The sequence below is a fragment of the Festucalex cinctus genome, chromosome 18 (genome assembly GCF_051991245.1).
Source record: "Festucalex cinctus isolate MCC-2025b chromosome 18, RoL_Fcin_1.0, whole genome shotgun sequence".
Taxonomy (NCBI): Eukaryota; Metazoa; Chordata; class Actinopteri; order Syngnathiformes; family Syngnathidae; genus Festucalex; species Festucalex cinctus.
The window spans coordinates 9089982-9116224 of record NC_135428.1 but is presented as its reverse complement, the minus strand read 5'-3'; the positions used below and the strand labels follow the sequence as shown (position 1 = coordinate 9116224).

Here is a 26243-nt window from a genome sequence, read left to right as displayed (position 1 = left end):
AAATAGCTTTAGTGCCCGTTGACATTTAGCCTCGGTTAATAGGGCTGTTAATAATAAATGAATCACATTTGTTACTTTATATTTGTTATTCATAATGTGTTAATCACACAACCTATACAACTCACTCCTCAATTCCTGCTACTTATTTTAATATGTTGTTCCAGGGTGGAAAGAAAAGAGTGGTCGCGTGTCAACACCAAAGAGAGGGTAGGTTCATTAAGCTCATCAATCGAGACTGGCTCATTTGAATCGGTTTCGAGTGTGTAAATCTTCACTGCTATCCTTATAGGATCATGGTCGGGACACCATGGGGACGCAAGGTAATTAGCAAGCATCCTATTCTATAAATTTGCAACACGGGAGCAGGATTTGGGGCGTCGAATATTGACAACAATATTCTACTATTAACTAATATAATTAAGACCATCGAGTCACACATTGTCACATAGCTGCCCTCCTGTGCGTTGGAGGCCAGGGCAGTATAAGAATAGGAACCATTTTGGACAGATTAGACCTTCTTCCGCATCTGGCAGAAAAAGGCACCATGGCCATTTCTCAACCTTTCTGGCATCCATTTAAGAGTACAACTGAGAATATACAGTATTAATATTGTGAGTATTAAAGATAAAAGGTGCCGTGACCCGGATTAGAACCAAGGTTGCTGCAATTCTGCGGAGTCTCTCTTATGCTTACATTATGTACGATTAAGTACATAATTCCTGTAAGAAAATGTTGACTCCACAATCATATTTGCCTCCTCTGTCTTTCCTCTATTAATAATCTAATTCTCTAACATCCATCACACACTTCTACGCAAATGAGCTCACACATGCCAACGCAAACCTGAATGTCATATGATGATGGCAAAAAGAAATCTGGCTGATTGCCTCCCCGATCTGTCACCAGGGAGAGATAAAACATCGCACAGTTATGAGACCGTCACCCAAGTGGAAGGTAAAGCCGTAAAGTAATATGTAAAGTCCATTACCTTGAGCAATAAAATTGGATTTTTATTATCATTTCGTATGAATGCTGAATGTCCATGCTCTCGTCTCTCTTCATTAGTTCACTATGCGAGGCCCATCATCATTCTGGGTCCTGTGAAGGACAGGATAAATGACGACCTGTTGTCTGAGTTCCCTGATAAGTTCGGCTCGTGTGTCCCACGTAAGTAATTGCGCTGTCAGTCACTGACATCGCTGCGCCGCCATTTTCGGGTAATATCTGCACAAGTCTTTCCCGCGGGAGATGCATTTGGTGTCATTTTGCGATTGAAAAAGGTGCCGGGCCACGTTGAATGTTTTTGCTTTGTTAACAGACACCACACGCCCCAAACGAGAGTATGAAGTGGATGGGCGGGACTACCACTTTGTGTCGTCAAGGGAACAGATGGAGAAAGACATCCAGAGCCATCGCTTCATCGAAGCGGGCCAGTACAACAGTCATCTGTACGGCACCAGCGTCCAGAGTGTCCGCGAGGTGGCTGAACAGGTGTGCAAGAAACGCATACTAAAAGTTATTTGAATGCACTCCTACAAAATTGTTTTGAATATAAAGGGTAGTCTAGTCATGTATTGAATTGTCTGAGAAATATAATGGTTGATATTTTGCATGCAGCAAGGGAAACACTGTATTCTGGACGTGTCTGCCAATGCTGTACGGCGACTACAAGCTGCTCAGCTTCATCCTATTGCCATCTTCGTCCGGCCTAAGTCACTGGAGAATGTTCTGTAAGTGCATTTAATCTTTGTTGAAAAATGTATTCAATTAAACGCGTGTCAAAATAAATTGCTGAAACAGGTCATTTTGCTTGCGTGAACAGAGAGATTAACACTCGCCTAACAGAGGAGCAGGCCAGGAAAGGAATGGACCGAGCCCTCAAACTAGAACAAGACTTCCTCGAGTGTTTCTCCGGTAAGACCAGAATACTTTTACACTAAATCTTGAACATGTGTGGATATTTAATTGCCAAAAGAAAGTAAGGTTTTATCCATTACTACGCCCTTAAAAATTCCTGGGTCGAAAATGGGACTGACCTACTAACTTGGCTCAACCCAACTTTTTGAGCCAGCTATTTTAAACTCTAAAAACAAAACTGTTGAGTCAAAAGTAAAAAAAAAAGGACCAAAATATGAGCTAAGAAGGGGTCGGACCCAAATTTGGTTAAATTGACTCTGCACAAATAACCAATTTTTTGGTCAAAAATTGGACCGACCCACTACTTGGGTCAATTTGACACCATTTCTGAGTTGTTTTGTACCCAAAAACCCAGTTTTTTTGCACAAAAGAAAACAAAAATGTGGATTGTTTTGTACGACAACCCATAAATTGTGTTTGTGTAAGAGTGCTGTGTCAAAAATAACCCAAATTCGGTAAAAAAATAAAAATAAAAAAAATAAAAAATGGAAATGGCCCAGCCCACTACTTGGGTTATTTTTGACCCAGCAGTTCTAAGAGTGCTGAGTCAAAAATAAACCAATTTTGGTAAATTCAAATATAATGAAATAACAAATTGGACTGACTGACTATTTTGTACACAGAAACCCATTTTATTTTTTTTTGCACAAAAGAAAACACAACCCATTTTTTTTTCCACAAAAGAAAAAAAAAAACGGGTTTTGGCAGTAATGATCATGCGTGACTGTGGGGAACTCTTATGTACGAGTTGTCAAGCAGATAGCAAATATGTGATAAAGCATTGCTTCCGAAAATACTTATTGGCAGTCAACAGGAACAGGTGGTTTCACACTTGAATCATAGCTGACACGAATATATATAATACCATCAATGTTCCCAACTATGTATGCATTCGGTATATATAGCATGGCGTGGTAACTTCATGTATTTCAGAATTATTACAGGCATTGTGGGATGAACTGAGTCCACTATAAAAGTTTGGGATTTTTGTGATAAATAATCATTAAACAAATTGAAATCATTCTTGGCAAAATGGCTACCCATCCACATTCATACGTATGTCAAAAACTGTGGTCAGGAATTTGATTCAAACAGTTTTTTTTTGTTTTTACCTTGAACAAATTCTTTGGTCAAGGTAATAATGTGTGCGCTGTCAAAACAGAAAGGAAGGTGCAAAGTTGTCTCTCTGTGCATGACTTTCATGCTTACCAGTGAATTTGGGTTCTGGCAACACCAGATGGTAAACGTGAGCTAAAGCATCTGCATTTGCACCCCACTGCACTTTTAGTCATAAAATTGTTCCATTTAATGCAAGAGAGATTTTCAATACAGATTTTAGTACACATTTCCAGTTCATTGCACAAGCTTATTTGATCACTCCAGATGGCTGGAATGTGTGTTTTTTAAACTCTACCAACAAATGTGAAAACATGCACCTTTTGCAACAATGAATGTTGCATTTACATTTTTGCCGCTCGACTTTTGACAGGCATCAGCATGGTTTAACATTTAAGAGACATTTTCAGGGCAAATACCAGCAGTTGGAGGAATATAAATGAGGCTGCACACCTACAAGAACCTAACAGTGTCTGCACTTGGTTTCAAATCTTGAACATATTTTTTTGATTCCTTTCTCTTTCCTTGTCGTGCAGCTGTTGTGGAAGGGGATAGCTTTGAAGAAGTCTACCACAAAGTAAAGACAGTGATCGAGGAGCAATCAGGGCCTTACATTTGGATTCCCACCAGGGAGAGGCTGTGATGCCCCCCCCCCTCCACCCTGCGAATCATCTACCGACTCACGCCACCCTTCGCCGCCAAGCCAGCCTCGCCTCCTGGGCCGTCCTCCAGAAAAGTCAGTGCTTCACTGAAGAAGACAGACAAAAACACAGGAAGTGACACAGTGAGAAAAAGACTGACAGACACTGATGTGTAATTAGGCTGAAAAAGACTTAATTAGTATTCCACTTTCATGAGTTCTGAGGCCATGTTCACACTTGGCACTAAAAAGCCATTTCGCCCCAAACTGGGGACACAGATGTCTTTAAACGAGTTGGTGTCAGACGCCTTTATGCGAATATGACGGGAACCACCTCAGTTTTTGGTTCCTCGGTTATCTAGCAGAGCGAGAATTTTCCTCACATACACTGGAGTCGAATCAATGTGACTCATTCCAGATTCATTTTGGTGTCAAGTGTGAACTGATGCATATCTCGTCTGAGCAGAGATTAAAAGGTAGAACAGGGTGACATGGGTGGACCACCAAGGTAGTATGAAGCCTACACCTGAGATGAAGGTGCACTAAAAGACTTTGGTCACCCCATTTTTTTGTATACCATCTGCTGGCTATCTGTCCTCTCTGCCTTGTTTCAGGACAGAAAAAGAGTGTGGGTGCTGCTGAGACCTCAAGACCGGAAGAAGTCTTCTACGGGCTAATCAGTGTTTTTTTTTTTTTTTTTTTTTTCTTTCTTTCTTTCTGGGTTGTGCGGTGAACTCGGAAAATACAACCTCAGTGCCCGAGATCACCTGTCTATTGCGAGGCACTATTATTTAAAGGCGGTAAGATTGATTAGAATGTGGAAAAAATGAATATGCATTGTGCATGCATCCTCAAAGACAACGGAAGGGCAGGGCACAAAAGAAAGACACTCAAAATTAAAAGGGAAATCAACCCAAAAAAATTTCGGTGCCCCCACTAGTCTAAACATTCTGATTTATCTTGCGTTTGTAGATTATAAATTAGGCAGCAAAATTTACTTGTTTTTATTCATCTCTGGCAGCGGCCATTTTGCCACTTACTGATGACTAAAAATGACATCACAGATGCACAGGGCTTAAAACCAATACGCGCAGCTTCAGAAAACTGGTGGGCCGGCCCGTGATTGGTCGTTACCTACGGACTTACGGATTTATATATGAATGAATGATCAATCAGCCCCTTATGGTGGAAGCCAAAAGGTAGCCATCTTATGTTCCCACCGTTACAGACGTATTCTGTAATTTTGTTGTTGTTGTTGAAAACACTGTTATCAGTGCATGTTTTATGCTAGGATCACTGTAAGTAATGGAGTAATGAGAGTGTCTCAAAGACCTTTTTTTTTTTTCCTAATTTGCTTTACTGTCACTTGATTGTTGATGGTTATGACAACATGATGCAGCCGAATCGTTAGCGCCCGGAGATATAAGATTAGCGATGAAATGTACATGTAGCGCTTCTCCCAGATTTATTGGTACAACCATACGTCATATGTGGTGGCATTTTCATCATAGAGGGAGAAAATAGCGTGAAAACGCTGCGGAGAAATCAATTTATTCAAGTTAGTTTAGCTAAGTGAGTGGCAATGTAAGATGGCTGCTCGTGGCTTCAAATCTCCCAATGGTTAGTCCATTCATATATAAGTCTGTGTCATTATCTGAGCAACTGTGATGTAATTTTCAGTTGACAGCAAGTGACAAAATGGCTGCCCACTAATATGTATAAAAACAGGTGGTGAATAATGTGAAAACACCGTGAGGTGAGCTTAGTGAGTGGCAATGTAAGATGGCCGCCAGCGTCGTCACTTATTTCCCAATGGTGAGTAAGCGCCATTGTTAGTCCGTGTCGTTACATGAACAACTGTGTTGTCATTTTTATTCAACAACAAGTGATAAAATGGCCGCTCCGTGAGATGTATAAAAACAGGTGTTGAATGTGAAAACGCAGCGGAGAAGTTTGTATTTACGTTAGGTGAGCTTATAATTGGCAACATAAGATGGCCGCCAGCCGTGTTTAATCCTCTGTGTCATTACCTGAGCCCTGAGCAGTGATGTCATTTCCAGTCAACAGCAAATGGCAAAATGGCCGCCCCCTAAGATGTATAAAAACAGGTGGATTTTGCTGCTTAACTCATAATCAACAAATGCAATATTAATCACAATACCATGTCCCGACTAGTGGGGCTGCATAGTACATATCTTAAAGAAAATGTTTGGTTTGACTTCCGCTTTAAGTAGAGCGTGGGCGAGTCTTTAATTCATTCGCTCCCAGCCATTTTCACAGAAGCAATCCCGTTCGCTCCCGGCTGCTTTACTGGATTTTGACTGATTTTGCAAGGCCCACAGAATATTATGCTCTATTGCTATAAAAGCATGGAACCTTTCAAAAGAAAGATTAAAGTTTCTTCTTTCATCAGGAAAAAAAAAAAAAAGTATCTTTCTATCTGATTCTGTTTTGCAGCAATTAGGCATTAGAAGAGAACTAAGTTTCATCAGTTTTCAAAAATCTGTTTAAATTGTCAGTAATTTAGCTTTTTTTCTACATGGCCCTGGTTCATCTCCTTTGCTCTGCTGCCACCTGCTGGCAGTTTGTGTAATAACTACCATTTCTGCAACCGTTCTTTCCAGTTGCTGTATCAAAGCCTTCTGTATGCTCTAGCATAAAAATAAAAAAATAAAAAATAAAAAACGTATAAATACGTCTTTGGGACACTTAAAACATTTTAAAAAAAAACGTATTTATACGTTATTGGGAGCAAATGAGTTAAGCACGTCTCATGATGAAGAAGAGCGACACGGTAACTTGTAAGCAGAGCAGAAACTCTTGACATACATGTTAGCCTCTTATGCACACACGCCCGTCCACACACTCGTGCACCGAAAACATGTTTAATTGTAACTTAAGCACGCCCCCTCATGGGAGGGGGGGTGGGGTTTTGAGGGGGGCTGTCTGTTCTGACCTTTGTCTGGTCACAAACCTGGATGAATGTTATCAACTCTCTGGGCACAAAACAGCAGAGCTTGAACGCACCCATCACTCTTACGAGCCAATCCCTCGGCCACAAGACGTTGACGCTGATTTTTCCGGTGGCCGTACTAAAAGCCATCGTGTGCGTGTGCGTGCGTTTGCGTGGGAGGTACACGTCTTCTTTTACTCTCTTGCTTCCAGTTCTACTCTGCTTTCTCCCTCTTGTGACCATACACATTAAAGCTAAGTCACAAATAAATGGTCTATACATATATATAAATACAAATATAAATATATATATACACATATATCTTTTTTATGACAATTTCTAACAAGGCTATAGTCTGTAAAAAAAAAAAAAAAATCACAAAACATGTTTCATTGATTTCTTTGTTTAAATTTGCAGTTTGGTTTGTGGAATTTGCTCACTCGGCAAAAAAGTTCCATGTTGATGTAAAGGAGACCTCACGAGTATATTTGACATGTTAGTCTTATGTTCGAAACCAATGGAAACTTGTATACAATGCAAATACGTGTGAGTGCGCAAGTCTATCAAATATGAAATATAAATGATACTATAAGAGAATTGATCTCTTTTATAACACCCAAAATGGCTTCTAATGTATTATAGATAAATGGGTGGTGTGCGTACGTGTGCCAGGGAGACTGTAGTGCAATATGGTTATGATGTTATGCAAAGAAGAAGGTTATATATGTGTGTCCAGATTTCAAATTATTTATTGCACTGACAGCATTTTATGCCACAGGTACAAAGGTGAAAAAGCAAAAGGATTTTAAGATTTTACGAGCATGTGTTTGTGTTGAGTTGTTTTTTCATTTTACTGAATTCTAAGAGTGCAGGTAAAGTATTGACATTATTTATTGTTGATTTATTTTATTAATATTTTTTTTGCACACTGATTTCCTTCAGCTCACGGTGAGATAGCTGAAGCTTGTTGACGGATATCAATTTATGTTTTGTTTATTTATTTATAATTGTCTGTATATTTTTATATTATTTTCCACACGGAGAGAGTTTTTGCTGTAAATATGACGCCGTCTGGCTTTAGATTTAGCTGTGGACACTGCAGGAATGATGCAGATTATCGGATCCAACAGAACTAGAGCCCACTTTAACAGACACACATCTGCACACACGCACACACACAAATACATAAAGCAAGCATCCAGTCACATCCATAAATAGAATGTTTTCAGTTTGTTTATTTGAGGGTTCCGTGTATTTCTTAATATCTCTCTCAGCCATCCATATCATAGTGTGATATTCCTTATTAAAAGAAAGTATATTAATTTTTACAGAAAAGACTTGATTATAACAAAGTTGACTGATGCAGAAAACTATATTTAACAATGACAATATCGAGCAAATTAAAATGTTCCAGTTCAGTGAAGCGCTTGTTGTAAATTAGCTATGAAATAATAAAATTAATTTAAAATGCTTTTGAAAATGGACTCCGGAGCCTTGTTTATTTGATGGACGTCTGATAGAAATGTGTTGCGTAATCTGTGTTGGTGGTTTGTCGCTGCGACCAGTGGAGGGCGCTCCTTCTCCGTTTGTAAACTCACGCTGATCTCTTGCCTCCCACCTCCTCATCTCAGCAACCATTTTTATCCTGACAAAAGCACACAGCAAAGGACCGTTTTGAATGCGTAAAACAACAGCGTGCGTTTGTGAGAGAGAACATTTGCACTGCTCTCGCATACTCAATTACATTTTGTAATATATTAATATTTGGCTTTTCTATCTAGTCTTTCTAAAATTCTAAAAAATGTATATGAAAATGTGATATATAATTTACAGACTTAAAACATCCTTCTGGAGCATTATGCCAAAATATTGTTATATTTGAGTTCAAATATGCGTTGCTCAGAGTTACATACTATAGATGCTTTTCATTATACCGTCTATGCCAGGGGTGTCCAAACTTTTTCATTTGAGGGCCACAATACAGAAAATCAAGGTGCAAGGGCCACAAAATGTTATGAAGTGAAATTGTGTTTTTAGTACTAAAAATTGTACAAATAATTTATTTGTGCTTTTGCATATTTAGAAAACTGCTACAGTATATTGACCAATTTATTTATAATATGGCAGTTGGGTTATTATAGTTTTGGAAATTTTCATTTTAATTAGTTTTTATTAGTTTAATTCTTTAAAAAATGCTTAGTTTTAGTTTAGTTTGTTAGTTTCATTGTTAGTATTTTTGTTTTGGTTTTTTGTTCTTTTTTAATGTGTATTACTTGTGCGCAATATTTAAAAACCACCAACGTCATCTGAAGGTGCTTTTCTATTGGCTGCTCCTAGATGACGTCACTTCTGTGTGACGTACTTTCAAACGTCATTATTCCAGTTTATATCAAAATGAATCTACTAAAAATCAGATTTCAAATCATCCGCAAAGCTTATGCATGAAATAAATTACCAAAGACTAAAATGAAGGGCATGTTTGCTATAATTATAGTTAGTTTTAGTTAGTTTTGTAAACATAAAATGTAGTTTCAGTTAGTTTCATTTTTTTTTAAAGGCATTTTCGTTTTTATTTTATTTTGGTAACAAAATTGTTTTTTGAATTTTATTTTTTTCATTAGTTTTAGTTAACTAAAATAACCTTTAATGGCATCTGTTTTTCGATACCCGCCCTTCTTACTTTGACCATCTGCAAACATTTTTGTTTTATTTGAACTGAGTCAAATGCCATTTTTAGCATATGTCGCGGGCCTCTGAAAAATGGCCGGCTGGTCGCAATTGGCCCCCTGGCCGTAGTTTGGACACCCCTGGTCTAGGCATTTCCCATTATATGCTAGCAGAGTAAAAGCCAAGGTGTTTGTGGTTGTTTTAAATACACAACACATAATTCTTTGTTTAGTTTGACAGTAAATTTGAACTGAGGGTGGCGAGCCTCTAATTTGAAAATGATGTAAGATATGTGAAAAAGAAGAAAAACGCACAATTGAAATCTGAAATGACGAGCAGACATTGTAAACAACGTAAAGCAAAGCCATTCATCCACTTTCTCCTTTATTTATTCTGGGAGGAAGTCTTCTCTTGCAAAAAGAAGCATCAATTACTTGCTAACAGCCGATAAGGCAGAAAGATGGTTGAGTGTCCATCAAAGGTCAAGAACAAGTATGGCTGATATCCTCCTATCAGCCATGAGCAGGTGTCCACAGCAAACAGACCGCCACGGAATGCATCGTGCCGGCTGCTTTGACATGCACACTTCTGTTCTTTGCAAGACAGATGGATGACTAGAAAATCGTCTAAATGAGTTCTCATTTTAAGATGTCCTCAATTGAAGCCACTCATGGCTATATAAGAGATTGATATTTTGCTGTGTGTGATCAAATATTATTACAAATACAGGTGGTGGCCAATCGGAATAAAATTCTGCTTCTGGTTCTTCTCTAAATTACTGTAACGGAGGCGGCACGGCTCAAGGGTAGAGTGGTGGTCTCCCAAATGGGAGTTTGTGGGTTTAATTGTGGGAATGCTGAACCATTCCCACATATGTTATTGTGATTTTTTTTTTTCCACATTTTTTTTTTTTTTTTTTTTTGCCGCGTAACAACTCCCACTTAATACTTCCTATTTACATTGTTCAAATTTCAACTAGCTTCAAAAATTCACACCTCCCGGGGTATATATATCGTGTGATTCCACATTACTTACAGTATTTGCACAATTTAACATTTTAATATCAACTTTTCCCCATTCATTTTCAATGGGACAGACATTGAACTTTTTCTAAGTATCACTGTTTCCACGCCCACTTCCATACATATAACTTATCATCATTACCAGGTGTCTGATACTGCTCTGTGGCACAGGTTATAATTTCATAATTTATCTCTCAATTTACTTCATAAGCATTCCACATGCATTCAAATCTTAGCATTCAGCATTCCCACACAATTTCTCCAGAAATTGCACTGAGTCTAGTTCTCATCAGTATCTTCATATTCCCAACAATCTCACCTCAGAAAAATAAAATCATTAGAAAATGTTCAAAAACTTTACTCTAACTGTTGTTGTTTTTTTCAAACAATCTGTTTCTTATTGACCTGATCATATTTTCCATATGAACAAAAGGCTGAAACTATGTTGGTAATATATGTCTTTAAAGTTACCCGTGGTCGTGCGGTCATGTGTTTTCTCTTTAATTTGGAAAATTTCAAGCTGTTCCAAGTCAGATATGCTGCGCTAATTTAGTGCAAGCATCCTGTTATTGCTGCCAGCAAGCCAAATAAATCTTACAGAAGAAGCTAAAGGAATGCTTCCAAATTGTATCATTAAATCAAGCCGGTGATTAGGATACAATTTCAGTTCCCACGTAAGCGAGCGTGGAAGCTCGCAAAGTGAAATTAGCGTGATGATTTGGTTAACGATGCAGTATCAAGGTAGAATTCTTTTCAAGTCATCTTGGTACATTACCAGGAGAAATTATTCATTTTTTTTTCTATTTTCAAAAGAGGCTGATTCCATCACTCTAAGTCTGCAGTGCATCACTGAAAAGAGGACAAACTTGGATGAAATTGCAGCTGATATATGAGCATCCCGCCGTGTAGTGGAAATCCGAGCTGAAGAATTGGAAAAGAGGATTTCCGAGGCGACTTAAAAGTGGTTGACTTCTGTCTGAAACCATGGAAGCCGTGCGGCGTTACACAAACGATCAAAGACGGTGTCATCATCACCAAACCAAAAGGCACGACAGTTGTCATGTGCCGCTTCTGCAGTCTCCTTCCTTGAGTGGCGCAAAGCATTCAGTCCAAAAATGAGGTTTAATTAATTACCAATGTTTCCATTGCATGAGATATTTGATGCGTGACTTTTTAATACTGTGCAGATTTTATAACCAGCATTGCATGGTTAGCTTACAAATTCAAAAAATTCAGCTGCTAGTCATCAGTCTCCGGAAAATGGCGCCTATCAGCGTCATTTGTTACCTCCATTGCAACGTGACAGCTCCAGTAGGGAGTCGAGGCTCAAACAGCTGCCTTCAATTGTCATATTCTATTATTTACTTCAGCCCCTGAGCTGCTTTTACTCACTCATTCTTTGCGTCGACCGCCCCCAACCATTTTTTAGGCCTATTTGGCCCATGAGGCCCCAGCTGGCTGCTTCGAACTGTGCATTCATTTGTAACGTGTTGGTCAATCTGGTTTTTGTCATGTACAGCTCTATATCTGCGTACCATGGGGAGGTAACAGACATCAGTTAATTCATACCTGACACTTTATCATATTTGAGAAGGGCTCCATTTTTTTGTTTGCAGATGAGGAACACACCTGACGAATCGGGTTTGCATTGTTTTTCCAATAGGATTGCTTTTCTGTCAGCCAACAGAAATGGATGACGGCATAAAGATTTTCTCAGTGAATAGAAAAAGTTTCTTAACAGAAGTCAAGATCATTCAGCCATTTTCACACTAATACCACCTAAACCACCCTGTCCCCCATTTTTACCCCCTTGTGTAGCTGTTTTTTTGAAAGTGACCGGCCCGGGATAGGAAGATAAAGGCAGTATCGGAGGTGGAGCAGTGAATGCTTAAATATGTGTGAAGTTTAACACTCAACACTTGCCACTGCCACTTTGTGTTGAACGCAATTGTCACTAGCTGACTGATACTGTATACGTCACACGCGCACAATTAATTATCTCTCTGTTTAATTAGGCTTCAAAATCATGAAAAATCAAATTGTTCTTACTATTCACTTACATTCAAGCACTAAACCAAGCCCTACTGGAAAATAGATGACACTTTGTTGAGCAACTTGTTGATGCCTAGGCCTACATAACGCATATCATCGCGAGGCGCTAGCTCGCGGCTAGCTCGCGAGCTAACAGGCTCTCTTTGGTCGGCGGGTGGGTGGCGTACTCTTCCGTAATGTCAATTGTGAATAGAAATATTGACACAAGCTGTTCTATAATTTATAACATCCGTGGAATTCACTTATTTTCAGTGCCGCTATAGCTAAAGCTAGCTAAAGCTAGCTAGCGAGCTAAAGCTATCTATCTATCTATCTATCTATCTATCTATCTATCTATCTATAACAGGATTGGACTTGTGTAAAGAATACAGCTCTGAGCGTAGCGTTAGCTGGCCCCTCTGGCCCCATATTTAAGTGGCTGGAATTAGCCAGCCACCGCCCCCTAAATGCAGCAATCTAATCCTATTCATTTTCGACTGAGACAAAAGACATCTGTCCAGCAAGCTACCTGTCTTCTCCCTGAAGTAAAATCCTCCCTGCATGCCGTCTTCCCACAAGCACCCATATTGATTGGCTTCAATGAAGTGGAAACGCATTTAAACAGTTTCTTTAATCTGATTTAGGGTGACAAAGTCAGCTCTTGACCTGCCTTCTTCTTTTGAGAAGAGGCTGACAGATGATCACTTTTCAGAATTCCTCCTTGAATGGAAAAATATCTTGAAGTGGGATGATACGTTCTCCATAGAGAGAGAGTAGAGTCCTTTCAAAGCACTGCAGGAGATAAGTCTGTGCTCTTTTTTTTTTCTTCTTGGGTTTGTTGTTTGCAGTGTCCCCACAAGGCCTGCTTGGCCCACATATGACAGCTTTAATCGACAATAGCTTGAACTCTTTCACAGAAACGAGCTCGAGGTGATGTCAATACGACAGAGCCATTGAAATGTATTGAGTTTCTCACTAATTCAGCTTCTGCCAAAAACATACACAAGTTGAACCCCCCAAAACAAGAAAGACGGGTCCCGCCTTGCCAAGATTAAACCCTGCCTGGCCTTGTTAGTCAGCTGAATTTCTAATGTCTTATTTATATTTTGTCATTTAGACTTGAAATTTGCATTTGCGATTATTAATGCAGCTGTCTTTCACTGTATTTTTTCCCCCCACAAAAAAGTTATTCAATTCATTCCCCCTTGAGAAAAGGACTCATTAATTAGATTTAAAAAAAAGAGCCTATTCTGCATCACTGATGTAATGAATGTGTAATGTTATGATTCTCATTAAAAAATGCTATGTTCAGATAGCTTGTTAGAAAAACATTGCACATTCCAGAGAGATGTCATTAGACGTACAAGTATCAAAGCAACCACCGAGTTAGTACAAATGCATGAAAGCTAATTTCGAATGCTGGCAGGGTTTAATTATGCAACTTCAATATTATCTCAACAGACTTTTTCAGCAGACTCGAGCTTGTGAATATTGCAGAAGCTGCAATGTCTATATTTGGCAGAATGGAAATACACTAAGTCCAGTATCTACATTTCACAGACTCCCGCCATTTAAATCCCAGGTTAAAGGTTATCTGGCCTAAGGGATTGTCCTTGAAAGCTGTATTCTTCAGGCCTGAGCATGTGTTGTGGCCTAGAAAATCAGATCACCCCCCCACCGGCAGCAGAACCAAGATGAGGGCCAAATTCAGGACAGAATCGGGCCAACTAAATTGGGATAGAGTGATAGTACCCGCGTCGACCACCAGGTTTCATCTTGCACAATTTAACATCATGCACTGGCTTGCTCGTTACATTGTCAAGAGAAACTAAAAACGGAAATGAGAAGAATTTTACTTCAAAGTAAAACTGTTGGTTTCTTTCAAGGCACCGTTCTCTGTGCGGGAATAAACAAATGACACAATGAGGTAGACACTGACACACCCATGAATTGAAAGGATGCAAAGAGCAATTTAGGAGTATCACCTAGGTACGATTGACTCCCATTATAGTCAAATAAAACTGAGGCCTTGCTCCATCGGTGTGAAAGGTAAAAGTGTGAAATACCAAGAGCTAGTTTCAAACTGTCCTGTGTGACTGACATAAATGCTTTAATAATTTTGCGTTGCCTTTCTGTTTCTGTCAGCAAATGTGTACACACCTTTTTCATTTTTTGCCATCCTTATTAAAAGTTGTCATTACCATGGAATTCTGAAATCTGTCAAGAAGAAGTTGCTACAAGTAGATGGTTTGTGCAAAAAAAAATCAAAATAATTATATACATCTATATACATCCATTCGGCTAGCAGACTGGCTACAAAGAGTGGTTGCTAATGCTAGGCCCTTTACTGCACTTAACATATATAATTTTGGAACGTAAAACAAACAAAAACAAGAAATATATCCCAATCAACAGAGATTAAGATTTTTAAATTTATTAATATGTGCCGATTGTGAAAGATGGAAGTTAATAAAATCCAAAACAAAATTAATCACTTATTCAGTTTCATATGTCCTACTGAGTCCAACAGAGAAAGCCTTGCGGATTTATTATCATCAGTACACATACATTAAATTATGACGTAAATGCTTTCTTTATGGACATCAGTCGTTTTATTTTAAATTATTTTAAATAAAATAATAGTGTGTGGGCTCTCTTTTAATTTGACGGTAATTTCCGGAAGTAGTTCGTGATGTCACACGCGTGATATCCGCTTTCCTGGTGACAGGAGTGGGCGGAGCTCGCTGGTGCTGCCTCCTGCCTGCCGCTGGACGCTGCGGCGAGGATGAGGAGAAGTCTCCCGTGGGTGGCCAGTTTCACTGCACGCAGCTTCGGGCGACATAACTTTCATCAAGTGCTTCGTCTCGTTTATAGTCGTTTTTCACCATCTTGACAATTTTCGCCAGGTAAGACCTGTCGTTACCCTATTTGGGATTCCTCTCTTTTGCACCCGCGACCCAACTAGTGTGGTGCATTTGCGGCTGAACGACTTGAGCACGTTGGCTCCTTTTTTTTGTGCTGTTTGACAAAAAATGAGCATGAAAGGACTCGTGAAAATGTAAAGTGTTCATGTGGAGATTTTGACTTTTTGGGTGGTCCCTATGAAAATTGGAGACTGTTGGAAAAGCTCATCGTAAACAACAAGTTGTCGTCATGACTGAAAACTTGTGATTTTGCAATCAGGACTTTATCAAGTTGGACGAACCCCCAATTTTATTTTATTTTTATTTTTTCATCATCACACGTATGACGTCCTATCTTTTTTAAAAGCGCACTCCAGCCAGAGTGTTTTGGCTCTCAGTAGTCCACTTTTAAATGCAGACTGGTCTGTGGTCAGCGAGAACACAGCCGAGACGCCGGTGCCATCTGATTGTTCATTCAAGGCTAAACAGAGGACACAAGTCCATTGTGCACCAATCGCCATCACTATGGAGCTGACATACAGGATCATTGGCCTGCTGGGATGTGTCTTCCTGGACTGGGCTCCTCTGACTTCTGCTGAGGAAGGTGAGTCACACATACTTTGTTTTTGTTTAGTTTTTTTGTGGTGGGAGGTGAGTTGCCCTTTGTAATAGTCCGTAAGAAAGTGCATGGATACCAAACCACAAGGAATTTTCAATGAAGCTATACTGCAAACATCGCTTAAGTAACATTTAATGGCAGTTACCATAGATACCACGGAGCAGACATGCTTTTGAATCCTAATAGGAGTGTGTGTAAATGTTCCTGTCATTTAAGTTTTTTTTTATTTCTTATGATAGGTAGGTTCACATTACATTCAGTTATAATGAGAAAAATATATCAATTGTTTAATCTGGTCGGGATCCAGTTTCAATTATTCAACACAAGATTCCGACCGTTGTAGATTTTTGACAGAAAAAAAAATTACAGATTAATCGGCCGATTTAAAAAAAAAAAAAAAAAAAAAAAAAAGTCTAATGCAAATTGTACCCTCTATGCATCTCAATGTGTGTCAATTATTTTCGAGAATATCATTCATCAACTGTAAATATTTATTTAAAAAAAACACACACAAAAAACCTTTCATTTCATATTTTGGAATTTTTTTGAATTTTGTGTTTTTTGAAGAATATTTTGGTTTGAATTGAACTATAAAATAATAATAATGAAAATAATGTTTATTTTGGCTGATGTTTGAAAGGACTATTCACCACAATTTGCAACAATGGCAATTCAACATGTTCAGACGTTTATATTGCAGTGGCAGTTTGTTGTGTTTGTTAAAGTTTTCATTAAATTATGTTACACTTTATAAGATGTGAATTAAAATGAAAATCTATTCGCTCAAATGTTTGCTACATCCTCATGAAGTCCTCAACAGTATTTTGTATTTTGATATAAATCTTTTTGGGAAGTGAGTTGTGTTTGGATGATCAGTTTAGCTGCTGTTTTGGTTTGTATTCCAAATAATACCACTGTGTGCTGACTTTTGATTCCCCATCAGGTTTTTCTAGTTATTGATATTTACACACATCACACAACCGCTGACAGTTATGTTCCTTCCTTAAACCCCCTCCTGATATCTGCTGGATGCCCCAGTGCCATTAAAAGTTACTTTCACCCAAACAGAAGAGTTCACATTTGTGTTCCGCCAATTCTTTGGCTAATTCCCCAACCAATTCCAGCATTTGCTCATCACTTTTGAACATGAAAAAATGCATCTCAAGCCAAGTTTCAATCAATGCTGCTCGTCAACAGGAACACGCGGAACATGCTTGACTTGACTTATTCTGTGGCAGGAACTCCAATCTGTCATCTGTCTGCGGAGGAGTGGGGGGGGGGGGTGTCTTTACGGTTTCTGTTGTACTATAGGTCGCTTGCACATGTCGTCACTTCCGCCTCGGATTTCTCGTAGTCGCCATGCTGGGTGGCCTCCATTTACGTAGCGATTCGGTCTAACACGTATCTATCACGTTTGTTTTCTGCGTTTAAAATGGTACATTGTTGCTGTATCGTTGGCTGTTCGAACAAAGCCAAGGGGGAAAATGGTCGGTCTTTTTTCCGAATTACGAAAATAATTAGGAACCAGGGCCTGGAGACAGAGGAGTGCGGACTCCGGAGGGAAGTCGTTACTTTGGGCTCGTGTGTGCAGCCATCACTTTGTGAGCGGTAAGCTTGTTTACCTTTATTTAATGCATGAGGATTAATAACGTTTCGACCGCCCATATATGGGCAAGTTGCTTATGTTTTGGATTCATGAGCAAGCAAGTTCGGTAGTACAAGCTGGCTAGCGGACGTTAGCCGAAAGCTAACATCGAACATTTTCACCCAAGTAGTGCCAGTGCAAAGTGTTTACTGCTGAAATTGGATTGATTAGTCTTGGGCTTTTAATGCCGATAACATGTTTTTTGGTGGCAAAATGTAAACTTGGAAAAAAAAGAGAGAAGGGGCTGATGCAAGAAAACAGAGCCCCGGTAGCCTACACATCATGCTAAAGAACTTATTCACGGCCACCCTACTGCGGTAAAATAACCAGTCTTTCCATATTTTATTTGTTTATATATTTGTTTATTTTAACAGGTCGCCCTGCGCCCGTTTTTCTGTCCAATCATCCCGACTGGGCTCCAACATTAAAGTTGGGTCCCAAGTTACAACATCTATGTCTCAGCCCAGTCGGTGCCAAGATATGAACGTGCACAGGAGAGACAAGCAAAGAAAAGACGACTCGAAGTGGCAGAGAGATTGTTGCAGTTAAGCAGCCAGATGGCTCCAGTAACCTGTACCCTCAAGTACTGCTGACATCATTGACTCTGGTATGCCACTCAGAATTCATTACATGATATATTGTATGCATGAGTGAATGTATGTGTTTTTGTTTGTGTGTGTACACGCACCTTATATTTTAGAGACATTTGGAAGTGTTTATAGAAATAAGTATTTGCCTGTAGCAATGTTCATACATTAAAAAATGCAACAAAATGTGTACATTTCTTTTACACTGACAAAAAAACTATACTACTTTACTATATTAAACCTATTACTGGTACCGTATTTTTTTGATTTTTTCTTTATTTTTTTCTTTAGGGATCTCATGCCACACCGACTTGATTGCCAATGACATGATGGAAACGAAGGCGAGCATCAAAGCATTGGAGGAGGACAACATGCGACTGTTTGTTTGGCGCTAATAAAGGCAGCGTTTATACAAATTCTATTGTTGGGTTTGTTTACAAAGCTATACATAATACAAATGACAGGATTTGACTCAATGTGCAATATGGTCCCTCTTAAAGTAATGGCATAAATCTCTATTATTTCTAAAAGCACAAAAAATGAAGTGAATAATGATTAGATGTAGTAATTTCAGGGATAAAATTGAACTGTTAATTAATGTATTTATTTTAGCACAGGTGCCTACGATCCTGAGATGACGGTATGATGTAATGTTGATGGGGTACGCAATGACTTTCATTATGCTATGTACAGAGGAAAAAGTTGCTCTCTTTTAAATTTGTTTAATGTAAGACAAGTACCAGTACTGTGTTACAGTTTTCCCAATAATCCTTGTTTCACACTTGTCACAAAACCACTGTCCTTTTGGAAGTCTAGATTGGCACACTTCAAGTGATATCATTTGATTTTACAATCTGCTGCAGCACAAAAAACTACTTTATTCCGCATCTTTGAAGTACATGAGCAAGTGGTAGGTGACAGCGGCTGAGCAGGAACACTGGAAGTCCACTGCTGATCTAGTAAATGCTCTCCCGAGCAGTTCAGGTAAGGAGGGGATTTTGGGAAAAAAAAACTCTGGCTTTTCCAACTGGCCAAAACGAGCGATCTGGGTGGACTCGCTCAATCACACTTTGTCCACACCACAAAGTCGCAGAAGTACGTCCAGTTAAACTAATCTGTGCCTGAATCTGAAAATATTACAAACATTGTAATGAAAATATGAAACATAGAATTAAATAAGAAACTACAAAAAGTAAAGCCATACATACCTGGTAATAATATTGGTGTTGTCGTGACAAGTGATGGGAATTGTTGCCATCCGGCACCAGACAGAAATTGGGTGTTGTGACAGCCTCCTTAACCGTGAGATCATAAGAAAAGCTGTCAGTATGCTCAGTAGTTACCATGAACACGTTTTATTGTACTGGAAACTGAAACTAAAAATACGTCCTCTGAGAGTGGTTAACCTTAACCATTTAGAATAAGTTGATTAAGTAACATGTAACTAGTGAAAGGGTAGCATTAAATTTAATTAAGCCACGGGGAGGCTGTGCATAGTTACTTTTTATTCTTATACGCTCTGCCATATTTGCCTGTTATAAAATTGTTAGAAAAACCACATCAGGTAAACCTAGCTGTGCATGTAAACACAATGATAACAGGAAGCCTGAGAACAAATCAACATTTTTGTGTGCAGAATTACCAACACCATGTGGTTTACTTACGTGCAACAGCAACAGTTTCTTCTGATGCGATGTTAAAGTTTACACTCTGTATCCACCCGCTTACAAAATAATTGTAAGCCTCCAGGGATTTGTTGGCGTGTTATGGAGCATGTTGTCAACACGAGGTAGGGAAAGATGTCCAGAGATGTCACATTTGGCCAGCAAGCTTTCTCCGTCAAAAAAAAATCACCCTTGGTCAGGACGTAATTAGGATCAATCCCGCCACACAGAGACACCTTCTGCCTGTATCGTTGTTTTTGATCTTCCGGTAAATCGTGAAAATACTGCGAAAATTACATCAGGTTGATAAGCTCTACCGTAACTCGCGAGTGTACCTTGTGAACCGGCGGACACCCAATATGGCGCCCGAAGGAAAAACTCCCATGATGCATTACGATGTGCAAGCGACCTATAGGAGCACAATGATATGGCTCGGATGAGGTCAGCCGTGCTTTTGTTGTGTGCAGTCAAACATTAAAATGTGGGCATCTACATGATACAAGTCTTGATGACCAGTGAAGTTGTGCTGTTATTGATGCTTTCCAGATGTGCAAATGATGTAATGTCATGCAGATTTTTCTTTCTTTCTTTTTTTTTTTTTTATTTGACCTCCTATACATAATAATTGTTTGTTTGGTGGTTACGCAATGTGATTTCCTGTGTTGTGGAAGGAAATGTTTCCCCAGTTTTGCTAGTTGTGCTGGACTAGAATTGTTCAACTTGGCATTACGAATTATGCCGTTAGGATGCTGACTCCCATCACTCAATTTATAGAGCGCTTTAAAACAACCGCTGCTGTCTTGTTAAGATGGAGGGGCAGCAGCAAATATAATGAAAACAGCAGAGGCCCCAAAATTGACCCCTGCGGAACACCACAAGTTGTTCCGTTATGCATGTGAATTCATATTGCTTTTCTTTTCTTTTTTTTTTAAGTTTACTTTAGTTCGATGGAACCCAGGTTAAGAACCCCTGGTCTAATCTTTTAGTAGCAGTCCAATCAATGGCTTAAGTAACATTTAAAATTCTTAAAACCATGTAAAAACAAACTAAAAACTGTGTGACAAAACTCAAATTATTCGGCAATTTTTGTCTTCTAACATATTCGTTTGATCTTGCAACACATACCACATAGGGCTGGGCAATAAATCAAATTAATTTGATTTAAAAATAGAATCGTTAAAAATTAACTACATTGTGAAATTGAGTTGCATATAAATATTGTAATTGTATTATCAATTATAAATTAAAAAAATAAAAATAATAATAATACATCGAAAAATACATCTTAATAAGCAAATATATGTATAGATTATTAAATATATTTTTTTTGCACAACCTAAGAATGTTAAATTTATGTAAATATTTATTTAATTGCCTGAACATTTTGCACAGGATTTATTTTTGAATGAATGAAACCTGTAAATTAATGTTTGTTGGATTTATTACTTCGATTAAAATCATAATCATCCAGAACGACTGAAAAAAATAGTGTTTTTTTTTTTTTTGACCATATCGCCCAATCCTAATACCACAACTACAGTACTACTCACATTAACCCTATATACAGTGTTAACGGTAATTACAAATTGAAACGGTAATCAGTCAACATTTCATCCTGATTGATGTCAAATCGTCAACGCTTTAATCTCTTTCAGACGTGTGTACAATTTTGCCATGTCAAATAACTTCAATCATGTTTTTTGTCATCCGAGTACCTCCCCCTTGCGTTGGCATCACATCTGTCGTCTTTTTACCAAGTTTTTGATTCTGCACTGAAGTGAGGGCAGATGATGCTCGCAGCTGCCAAGCCTTCCTCTTTTATTTTCGCGAGGCCGTAAATGACTTACGAGATCGTTCCGGGGCCGGATCTCTCGTCGTTCTGTCCCTGTGAAGATTAAAACCCAGACCTCTTAATGGGATAATTACTTTGGCTGGAAATTTATAACAAACTTTGAGGGTTGGGGGTTCAAGTAGGAAAGTGGGAAAAAAAAATAAACAAAAAAGCTCTTTGGCCTGCTCGAATGTCGGAATTACTTTATGTACACAAAAGTACAAACCAAGGCCCACGAATTGACAAAGAGAAGCTTTCAGTTCTTATAAGACGACACACTACGGTAGGAGATTAAATTATATGAGTGTAAGCTTTACATTACTGAGCTTCTGTGGTGGCGTTAAAAACCACTTAGAAGATGGCGGCTTTTGTTCATGACCACAATTTGAAGAGAAACACCACACTACTGTAAACAGACCATTATTTTTAAGGGGCATCACAAACCCTGTGATGTGGCAGTTTATATGGACATTTGTAAATGCTTCTTATATGCTTCCTGGTGACCATTTTCATTTGAAGCATTCGTTTGTATTCTATTATGTTGCGGTATCACGGCTTGAAGGTATTTTCCTCAGCTTGAGTTTGTGAATCATTCGCTTGACGACGGTGGTTGTCATGGTAAGCAGAAGAAGTGTGCTCCATTCAGGTGCGTGGACGACAGTGATGCTTGTGAATGGGCATTGTGACTATTGTCCACTGGCGTTAAAGAAGCGAGGTTATGGTGTTATCATTTCTGAGAAAATGGCTGACTGTTGCTGACTTATACTGCCCCGCACTCATCTTCAGCAATTGATAGTTTCATAAAGTTTGCTTTTGCAAAGAGAGCAAAGTCACCAGTGGAGTTTGTTTAGCGGGGGGGCAGCCTCATTGTGGCGGACCCAAAACGTTGACAGCACTCTTTTAGCCGGTATCTAATAGGGAGGGAAAAGGAGGCGCCACCCAACACACAAATTGTAACACAGTCGTGTTTGTCTCAATCAGAATGGCATCATTTGTAGTTTTTGCAGTTATTACTGTTTTCACAGGTCATACATACACTCACAGAAATCATTCCATTGAGTTTTGTTTACATATTTATTTCATCAACTGCAACTCTAGGAATGGCTTTTACAACAGCCATTCTTCTTCTCTTTTTTTATTTTTATTTTTTTTATTTATTTTTTTAAATCGTGACTGTATACAATGGCCAGGTGAGTCACTGGCCATGAATAATGATACAAATAAATAATTATACTTACTACTCGAAATTCAATTACAATTTCAATTATTACACTCCACAATTACAAAATTGACATAATCGTGAAAAAAAAAAAAAAATTAATACTCATTTAGAGTAGTTTAAATATATATATTTGTACTTTTTTTATTTTAATTTTAAAATAACTAATTTAATAAATCTTGTTTGGTCCAAAAGAAACTTAAAATTATAGTGTTTCAAAGAAATTTGTCTTAATATTTTTTACGTTTAAACATTTTCTTGTTTGGTACCAAAAAAAACAAATGATCATCCCAATCATGATTTCAATTATGACCAAATTGTGATTAATGTTTTCTTCATAATTGAGCAGTCCGAATACTTTGTCATGTATTTTTTTAGTATGCAGTACAGTGTGTATATACAGTACTTATAAATATATGTACTTTTTTTTTTTTTTTTTAAGAAAGACCTACCGGTATATGTCCCACTATATATTTTTTCATCAAAATTGCATGAAATTAATTTTGTTCACTTAATTTCTAGTTCCTGATCATAAAATGGCCACAAGCGGTACATGTATTGGCTGCCGTTGCGAGTGCCTGCAAATAAGATCTGGTATCGGCCCGATTTCCATACCTAGTATTGGTACTAGTGTTGTTCCGATACCGATACTGGTATCGGCAGAGGCGCCGATACTGCATTAAAACAGTTGTATCGGTATCGTTGAGTAACATGCCGATACCATTAATTCCAAAGCTAATATAGGATTTTGGATTCAGCATCTTGTGTCTTGCTCGTGCACGACATTCACTGATATGTGACATGCTCACTGCATGCCGATCGAAGAGATCCTATTGGCCCTTGAATGCTCTGAACCAATGGTAGGACAGCTTTTTCATGTTGAGGAAAAAAAACAAACTTAGGTATCGGTATGGTATCGGTATCGGCCGATACTGCAAAGCTGGATATCGGAATCTGTATCAGGGGCCAAAAAACGGTATCGGAACAAAACAAATCGGTACTTGTCCATCTGTAATAGTTTTACATATTGCTTCTTTCTCCTCTTTCAGATGATTCTTCACTTTTTTTTGTCTTCCTCTTTTGAGTCAATGTTAAACTGTTTCCTTTTTAAACGTCACCTACTTTATCTTTTCCAGACGCCATGTTTATTGTGGGAGTAGTGTGTAGATTTCTTTTCCTGCTTGGGAAACAGCAAATTCACTATGAAATGTGTATGTTATTAGGTATTCCTGCTTGCAGGTTGGAAGCCCGATGACACACTTTATATAAATAACATACAGTATAGTATTTACCTTTATAGTTTCTTTCACCTTTTACATAATGTTGCTAAATTAAAAATCTCATCGTCTTCAGAACCACTAATCGCTCAAAGGCATTTTTTTTTTGTACCCTCTATCCACAAGGCCTCACGTGAGCCACAATCCTTTCCTTCAACGCACATGTCGCCTTTCCCTTTCGCCGCTCTTTTTTGCACATCCTCTTGTCTCCTTGATGCCCGACTGCAGCTATGCTATTTATTTCGCTTGCTGACTCTCTCCCCCTGCCGCAGAAATGTGGATCTTTTCCCAGAAATCCTTTTAAACGGAACCGATTTTTATAAGAAAGGGATTTGCATTTAAAGCAAGTCCCCCCCCCCCCCTCCCCCGCCCTTCCCTTGCTCCCTCTCTCCAAAAGCTGCTCGCCCCATCATCCTCGCCACCTCAATCCCGTGATTAGCTTCCTCAAGAGTTAAACAGGCATCCGAGTGCCACAAGTACCCTCGGCGCGGGGATGCGTAGTCCCTCGTGCAAATGCAGGTGGATATTAGTCGAGAGGATGCGACCCCCCCCCCAACCCCCAACCCCTCCAACCCTACTCATACATCCACATCAGGCATTCGCTTTGGAGAGCCCGTCTGTCCTCCACCCACACTCTGCTCCCTGAGAGTGGGACACAATGAGGACGGGCTGCAGCAGAGTGTGATTGAGGCCACTGCCTATCAGCCTGTAAGCACCAAGGAGAATGCCACTTTTTCCTGAGGACGGGGGGGGCTCTCTCCCCCTCTCTTTTTTTTTTTCTTCATGGAAAAACTGACCTGAGTTGGAGTATGTCGGCATAATGAGCAATTAGCATTTTGTGATGATACACACCTGGGGCCATATTTGCGATCATAATGAAGTGATTAAGGGGCCTTTAATTAGAGGGAAAACTGCTCATTAGGTTTTGTTTATCAGTCTCATTCATCTATCATTCCAGTACATTAAAATGGAAATCTACTTTTGTTACCGTTGTTTGTTCCTCCTCAAAAATGAGCTTATAGTTATCTGCAGTATCTGCAACCACAATAACATCAAGAAGCAAGCCTGTGATATTTCCCTCCCTGACCTACATCTTATGTCGCATGCGCACTTTTTTTTTCTTTTTTTTTTAACTCAGAGTCCCCGTGCAACGTTTGCTCGCACCCTGAACGTCTGCACACCGGCTGAGCATGTCTCGAAGGGGCTGTCTTTCACGCACGGCGCTGTGTGGGTTCTGCTTCATGCAGCGTAGCAGAGATATTCCTGCGCGCGGGCTGCCCTCCTACAGCTGCGCGCAGTTAAGAGCTTAAGCGAGGGAGTCGCGTTTTAAAACCGAGTCAGGGAGTTCACTTTACGCCATTTTTTGGCAGCTGGGTGACTCCTCTTTTTAGGGAGTGCTGCACCCAACAGGTTCCATCACATTTTGTCTTTGCTGATTGTTATTTGAAATGCGCAAATGAGATTTATTACTGACACTTTAATGGGTTTATTTATTGTGGTTATGGTTTGCAGTAGTGGAGAACTGCCTTGAATCCTACTGAGGTTTTTCTGATTCTTTTTTTCAGTCACCACTCATGCACCTTTCAGTAATATATGTGAGCTACATTACCCATTTTTTTGCTCAAGGATGGTGAAGCCAGAGCCCACCCTCCTCTGCCTCTAATTGGCTGGTACCACCTGCCTTCACTGATTAGATTCGCTAACTTTAGCCATGATGACTGATGAGCCAATCAGAGGCAGATTAGGGAGGGTCATGCAGAGGAAAATAATCCTTCAAATAGCGTTCTGAGGTTTGATGGCGACCCGGAGATTTAGCTTTGAGCTCATATACAGGAGACTTGTGTAAATTCGATCCCTGGTGTGGTCACTACCGGTTACACACTAGCTTAACTCATTTACTCCCAATAACGTATAAATACGTGTGTTTTTTTTAAATGTTCTAAGTGTCCCAAAGACGTATTTATACGTTTTTTTGTTTTGTTTTGTTTTTAATGCTAGAGCATACAGAAGGCTTTGATGCAGCCTCTCAACTGAGATGGATCAAAACTGCTGGATTTTGCTGCATTACTCATATTCCAAATATGTAATATTGATCAGAATGTCATGTTTAGACTAGTGAGGTCACATATAAGATATTATTGTCAAGAAATGT

At 39.0% G+C, this 26243-nt stretch overlaps 2 protein-coding genes and 1 long non-coding RNA gene across 3 annotated transcripts in view; all 3 read left to right on the top strand.

Annotated features, from left to right (window-relative positions):
- dlg4a (discs, large homolog 4a (Drosophila)) overlaps positions 1 to 4975 on the top strand; it is a 37386-nt gene extending 32411 nt beyond the window's left edge. The window contains exons 15-22 of the mRNA XM_077504942.1: positions 165 to 207; positions 290 to 320; positions 907 to 954; positions 1066 to 1167; positions 1319 to 1491; positions 1618 to 1730; positions 1823 to 1914; positions 3570 to 4975. Of these exons, the coding sequence (XP_077361068.1) occupies positions 165 to 207; positions 290 to 320; positions 907 to 954; positions 1066 to 1167; positions 1319 to 1491; positions 1618 to 1730; positions 1823 to 1914; positions 3570 to 3676 (709 nt within the window). The 3' untranslated portion in view covers positions 3677 to 4975. The remainder of the gene's footprint in view (positions 1 to 164; positions 208 to 289; positions 321 to 906; positions 955 to 1065; positions 1168 to 1318; positions 1492 to 1617; positions 1731 to 1822; positions 1915 to 3569) is intronic.
- Positions 4976 to 15051: 10076 nt separating this feature from the next.
- Positions 15052 to 26243, top strand: part of ephb4a (eph receptor B4a) — a 47224-nt gene continuing 36032 nt past the window's right edge. Inside the window, exons 1-2 of the mRNA XM_077504774.1 lie at positions 15052 to 15252; positions 15668 to 15853. Coding sequence (XP_077360900.1) covers positions 15775 to 15853 — 79 coding nt within the window. The 5' untranslated portion in view covers positions 15052 to 15252; positions 15668 to 15774. The remainder of the gene's footprint in view (positions 15253 to 15667; positions 15854 to 26243) is intronic.
- Positions 17182 to 18716, top strand: LOC144006438 (uncharacterized). The gene is made up of 3 exons (XR_013279826.1): positions 17182 to 17476; positions 17888 to 18120; positions 18392 to 18716. It is a non-coding gene; the product is annotated as an uncharacterized LOC144006438 (long non-coding RNA).